The 5,753-nt window shown below is 38.7% G+C and overlaps 3 protein-coding genes across 4 annotated transcripts in view; 1 reads left to right on the top strand and 2 right to left on the bottom strand.

The window, feature by feature from the left end:
- LOC104756944 (coiled-coil domain-containing protein 130) overlaps nt 1–1,948 on the bottom strand; it is a gene marked incomplete at its 5' end in the record, with an annotated part of 2,553 nt that extends 605 nt beyond the window's left edge. The window contains 6 exon segments of the mRNA XM_010462060.2: nt 1–173; nt 250–413; nt 534–693; nt 824–932; nt 1,320–1,462; nt 1,935–1,948. Of these exon segments, the coding sequence (XP_010460362.1) occupies nt 1–173; nt 250–413; nt 534–693; nt 824–932; nt 1,320–1,462; nt 1,935–1,937 (752 nt within the window).
- Nucleotides 2,355–5,753, top strand: part of LOC104741257 (uncharacterized protein At1g26090, chloroplastic) — a 10,291-nt gene continuing 6,892 nt past the window's right edge. The window contains exons 1-7 of one of the 2 annotated variants that reach the window (XM_010462061.2): nt 2,357–2,713; nt 2,969–3,112; nt 3,203–3,277; nt 3,377–3,570; nt 3,668–3,839; nt 3,917–4,327; nt 4,489–4,772. In XM_010462061.2, the coding sequence (XP_010460363.1) occupies nt 2,492–2,713; nt 2,969–3,112; nt 3,203–3,277; nt 3,377–3,570; nt 3,668–3,839; nt 3,917–4,327; nt 4,489–4,620 (1,350 nt within the window). In that variant the 5' untranslated portion in view covers nt 2,357–2,491 and the 3' untranslated portion in view covers nt 4,621–4,772. Of the gene's footprint in view, nt 2,714–2,968; nt 3,113–3,202; nt 3,278–3,376; nt 3,571–3,667; nt 3,840–3,916; nt 4,328–4,488; nt 4,773–5,753 lie in introns of those variants that run through there. The other variant, XM_010462063.2, reaches the window with a different exon arrangement.
- Nucleotides 4,604–5,753, bottom strand: part of LOC104741258 (probable transmembrane ascorbate ferrireductase 4) — a 9,671-nt gene continuing 8,521 nt past the window's right edge. The window contains exons 4-5 of the mRNA XM_010462065.1: nt 5,606–5,748; nt 4,604–5,056 (exon numbers count right to left, since the gene is read on the bottom strand). Of these exons, the coding sequence (XP_010460367.1) occupies nt 4,718–5,056; nt 5,606–5,748 (482 nt within the window). The 3' untranslated portion in view covers nt 4,604–4,717. The remainder of the gene's footprint in view (nt 5,057–5,605; nt 5,749–5,753) is intronic.

The raw sequence follows: 5,753 nt of genomic DNA, 5'->3' as shown, positions 1-5,753 counted from the left end.
ATGGAAGATGCATGGATTAGTGCTCGTTTGTCCTTTCGGTTCTTGTCAAACTTGGTTTTGAATTTCACGTTTGATGCAGCTTTAATATCTTCTTCACTCTTTGGAAGAAGTCTTATCCCTAGGCCTATCTTCCTTGAGGCAGCCTCTTCTTCTGCTACACGTTTTCTGTGTCCCTGGCAAATGAGAACAACGTTAGAAAGGAGGAATCGAAGATCGGACTGCAAGCAGAGCAAAACTAGTAAAACTAACCCTAAGTTGTGCACGTAGAGCTCTGTTTATGGAGTAATCATCAGCATGTCTTGCATCAGACACTCGCTGGAGACGGACCAAAAGCGGTTCTGCTGCTTTCTTCTTCTGCAAATCTACTTCTTGGTGCTCTAGACGATAAAACGGGTCTGCAAGCTTTCCCTTCTCTGCACAAATACATCAAAGCATGTCAAGAATAGTCGGCCAGAACAAATAACAAGGAAAAGCTATTGAGAGGCCTATAGAGATTCCAAATGCAAACTTGTAGTAGAAAGATGGAAACCAACCTTCCTCAGCAGTGAGCTCCATGATTTCTGCATCTTCTACATCATACTCCTCGACCTTCTTCTGGGCACCACTAGTGATTACATACTCGCAATTCTGAGGATCAGTCTGAATGACTATCTCATGTTTGCAGCATGGTGATTTCATTGCAAAGCTCCATATCTAACCATGATAAGATATAAACCTCAGCCATAATTGTGCAATCAAAGGTTTTTCCGGACAGGAGTAGAAACAGATTTCTAAAGTGTCATATTTAAGTGATCATCAAGATAAGAAAGACTCTCAATCATACCTTTGTAGAATAATAGTTCCCAACTTGCTTCTTTTCTGCATTAAATCTAACACCCTTGCCAATCATAGAATTGCAGCCACCACACCATATATTATAAGGCATCTCGAACCTGAACACAAAATAAAATCACGTATGAAAAATTTAACCAAAGTGAAAGTACCATCCTGCCAATTCAACAAAAACAAAGCTTCTGATCGATCAACAGAAATTACACAAGGTAGAAAACTTTAACATCCAACCATGCCAATACACTGACAACAACTCAAGCCTAATACACACTTTTTCCTATTTTTGAACATCATAATAGTTTGATGCTAATACTTTTGTTTAACCTCATCTCTCAATTCACGAATCACAGAAGCAATCAAATGAACAACTAGAGTGAATCCAGCCAAAAGTAAGTAGCATCTCCCTCCCTCCCAATGTTACAAATTGGGAACTAAGGCAGTAACTGCAATGAGCTAAAAAAAAATAGAATTTGATTATATATATTTACCTAATGACCAAAATCCCCTCGCCTATCTTCTTTGCTCTCTCTCTGAGAGGATGCTGTCCTTGAAACTTGTTCAAGGAACCTTGATCTGGAGTCCATTCCGGTGGATAGTAAAAGTTATCCGCCCTTGCAGCTGATAGAGTCGACTGCAACACCAACAAAAAAAAGGGAAACAAATTGAAAAGAGTTAACACATGAAACTGAAAACAATGAAAATACACCAAACCAGATAGGAGGTATATATAATACAGATTACAGGACGCAAACAATTGATTCGATTAGACAAATCATACAGAAAAAAAAATTGTAAATTACCGACGAACCATATGCTAATCAATTGAAAAAAGGAGAAAAATTACTCAGAAGAACCCCCTTGTGAACAAAAACCTAGAACCACCAAATACCCTAAAATCTCAAAAGAGATTCATACTAATCGCAGCCAAAATCAATCTTAAACACTTAGAGCTACGGGGATCCATTAAAACGAGCAAACACAGTTTATCCCTAATTTTACAACCCTCGAGAAGCAGAAGATAATAAATTAGCATATCCCCCAATTGACTTATAGAGCAAATTAATTGACTCAATGATGAACTGAGCAAACGATATAAGACGTACCATCTTGTTTCAATCTAGATCAAATCGATCTTCGTAATCTCCTCTTCCTTCTCCTCCTCCTCTGTGATGTTCAATCGCAAACAAAACTATTGGTGAAAACTTGGTAAATTCACAGGTAACGAATCTTCTTCTACCTCAGCTAAAACGCTGCCGTATTTGATATATATTTTCCAACGCGGTCGCGGATTTATATATAACACACGTGGTTGCACAAAAAAAAATATATATATATATAACACACGTATGCTAATTCTTTTTTGCTTATGGTCAATGTCGGTAATTTTTTTTTTTAAATAACAAATTGTTAATTATATAATTTAATCTAAATTTGGACACTAGTGAAGAATTTTAATTTATTTAGACGTGAAATAAAAGCAGCTTGAAAACGCGAAGGGCGTTTAAAATTAATCCGATGAGTAGAACGCAAACGTGAATTGTGTGTGTGTCGATGTGTCAGTTCCGATATTGCAACGCCTTTTATTACAAGCGGCTCTAGTTCGTTGAGCTCTCCGGCGAAAATCTGATCTTTTTGAATTTACCAAAACCAAAAAAAAAAAATGGTGTCTTTGGTAGCCTCTTCTCTTACATGCTCAAGCCTTACTCTGAATCTTCTTCCTCTTATGCGGACGGAATCACCTGTTTCACCCTCCATGAAGCGTCGATCAGCTTATGTGGTGGTGGCGGCAACATCTTCCAGAGATGGTAACGATACCAAATTCGTCACCTTTCTCGGAAAAGGCGGCTCCGGCAAGACCACCGCCGCTGTTTTCGCCGCTCAGGTATTTATGTACGAAACAAGAAGGCATTTTTATGATTTCTTTCTCATTGCATTTCATCGATTTTGACGAAAGTACTGAAATTTCCTCGGCATTGAATTCTGAATCCTATAATGTTTAGAATTTAGTGTTGTTGTATTTGATCTAATCTCTCTGCTTAGATTTTTTTGATGTTTTTGCTGTCTGTAGAATTTTGAATATGTGTTGTTGTTTTGTTTGCTAACTAATTTTTTTGAGGGGGAATGGTTTTGCTCATAGCATTACGCATTGGCTGGATTGAGTACATGTTTAGTGGTACAAAATCAAGACCCTTCTGCTGATTTCCTCCTTGGAACCAAGATTGGGAATACTCCTACTTTGATCAACGACAATCTCTCTGTCATTAGGCTTGAAACCACAAAAGTGCGTCCCTTTTTCCATCTTCTTTCGTATGCTTTATGTCTGGTTCAGGGTTTGAAGTTACTTAAACGACGATTCTTTGAAACACTGCAGATGCTTCTAGAACCTCTTAAACAGCTGAAGCAAGCAGACGCTCGACTTAATATGACCCAAGGGGTTCTTGAAGGGGTAGGTATGTGACAAAAACTTCGTATCTACGAGTTTCCATAGAAAAAGATATTTAAGGGTTTGAGTGTTTATTATTTTTTGGCGATTGATGTGTAGTAGGTGGTTGGTGAAGAGCTTGGAGTGCTTCCAGGGATGGATTCAATCTTTTCAATGCTTGAACTCGAGAGGCTTGTTGGTTTCTTTAGGCAAGCAACCCGGAAGAACCACAAGGGGAAGACTTTTGACGTTGTGATTTACGATGGCATTAGCACTGAGGAAACTCTTCGGATGATTGGTCTAAGCAGTAAAACAAGGTCTCTTTTATGTTTTGCTTTTCTTTCTTTTTTTGGCTTCTCTCTCTGCTTATTTCCCTTCTTCTTGTAGCCCTTAAGGAAGTTTTCTTTTTTGCAGATTGTATGTGAAATATCTGAGAAGTTTGGCCGAGAAGACAGATTTGGGGAGGCTAACAAGTCCTTCCATTATGAGATTTGTTGATGAATCAATGAACGTAAGCGGCAATAAGTCCCCTTTCGATGGTATGACAACTCCTGCCATGTGGGATACTTTGGAACGTTTCTTGGAGGTGATCTATAATCCCATAACTCAGTGTCTTCCACTAATTTTGTTCCTAAATCACATATAGATTTTTGCAAACTGTAGACTGGCGCTTCTGCTTGGAGAGATCCAGAGAGATTCAGGAGTTTTCTTGTAATGGACCCAAACAATCCTATGTCTGTTAAAGCTGCATTACGATATTGGGGTTGTGCAGTACAAGCAGGATCCCATGCTTCTGGGGCGTTTGCTGTTTCTTCTTCTCATCTGACAAGCAAAACCCCAAAAGAAGATTTTGTGCCTCTACCCTTTGCTTCTGCATCGGTTCCATTTACTATAAATGGGTTTGATTGGGACAAAATACTGCTGGACCAAGCGAATGCGAGTATCCGGGAACTTCTTTCTAAAACAGTAAGGAATGGAAGCAGCTTGACAACAACAGTAACGTTTGATGCAGCAAAGAAATTGGTGACTCTTTTCATGCCAGGGTTTGAGAAATCGGAGATCAAACTGTACCAGGTAAAAAGCTTTCTCATCTCCCTCAGACTCTCTCACCCACATTTGTAAAGCTATCTCCATTTCTTCTACCTCTTCTGTACTGGCATAATGTGATTGCCTTCTGTTTTACATATGGAAATAAGAAGTGAGAATGATTTTTGGTTTTCTTGCTGAATTTGCAGTACAGAGGAGGTTCTGAGCTCTTAATAGAAGCCGGGGACCAAAGACGGGTGATTAATTTACCGTCTCAGATTCAAGGAAAGGTTGGAGGAGCCAAGTTTTTGGACAGAAGTCTAATCATCACAATGCGGTAATACATTTTAGAAGAACTAATTTGTTCTTTTTTGTACACCAAAGATGTGTAGTTTATCCCCAGATCCAATACAAACAAAGTAATGAAAGAAAGAAAACTCAAGAAGACAAACATTTGGGACGATCTTGAGATGAATAAACAAGTTTCTCATTACTGGAATGACTCTGATACTTTGGCAAAACAGCAGCAGTTATAACAATGCAACTGAGTAGAGCCAAGCCAATCCCTAGACCGTTGACAGTCATTGATTCAGAACCGCGTCTGGGGACGTTCCTCTTGGTCTGAAGGAACGTCAGTTTCTCAAGCAGTCCGGTCTCTGCGGTTGCAATGGCTAGACCGTATGTATAGAGTCCGAAGAAGACGTGCCATGGAAGAAACGTGGTTCTTGTTGTTCGTACTTCTCCTCTATGCCAGAAGCTCATGAACCCAGTCACCCACTGCAACACAACGAAATTATTAAATCTTCAAAACTGGTCTCACTCAAGAGTTAAAGTCGTATGTGCTGATAACTTAACGCCTCAGTTTCACATTTTTTTAAGAAACTGACAATTAATAAACACCGGAACTTCAGCAATAAACTATGTAGGACATAATTAATAAGAGCATAGGTTGAAGTGACAGTGATGACTGGTTCTTCAATCTGCTCAATAATTAATAATTCGTTTTAATAGTCTTTTAGGGGAATCTTGTCAGCTTTAGCTTCCGTAACAAATCAGAAACTAATCCCAAGTGGCTATACAATTCTTCCTTTGTCAATTCTTTGCATTATTGATGGCAAACATTTCAAAAAAAGAGAAAGAAATTATAATGACAGCAACGTGTAATCCGACCTTTTAAAACAGATAATAGTACGTTTTAAAGACTTGGAAAGCATCTACTTCTTTTTCGATGATGCATTAAAAATTCATGTCAGATGCTTAATATTATATATCTATAGAATAAAATGAAAATATAATATTGGTAGGTGGAAATAGAAAAAGACGAACCTGGGCAGCGAAGAGAGAAACAGAGAGTAAGCCCATCCAAGAATGGAGACTGTAGAAATTGGCAAATACTCCACGTTGGTAATGGAACTTTGTCCAAATCCCAAACACAGCAGAGGCCAATGCCACTCCTTGTAGCCATAGATGTACT

The sequence above is a fragment of the Camelina sativa genome, chromosome 14 (genome assembly GCF_000633955.1).
Source record: "Camelina sativa cultivar DH55 chromosome 14, Cs, whole genome shotgun sequence".
Classification (NCBI taxonomy): Eukaryota; Viridiplantae; Streptophyta; class Magnoliopsida; order Brassicales; family Brassicaceae; genus Camelina; species Camelina sativa.
The sequence above is the reverse complement of the archived record's forward strand: the minus strand, read 5'-3'. Positions and strand labels throughout refer to the sequence as shown.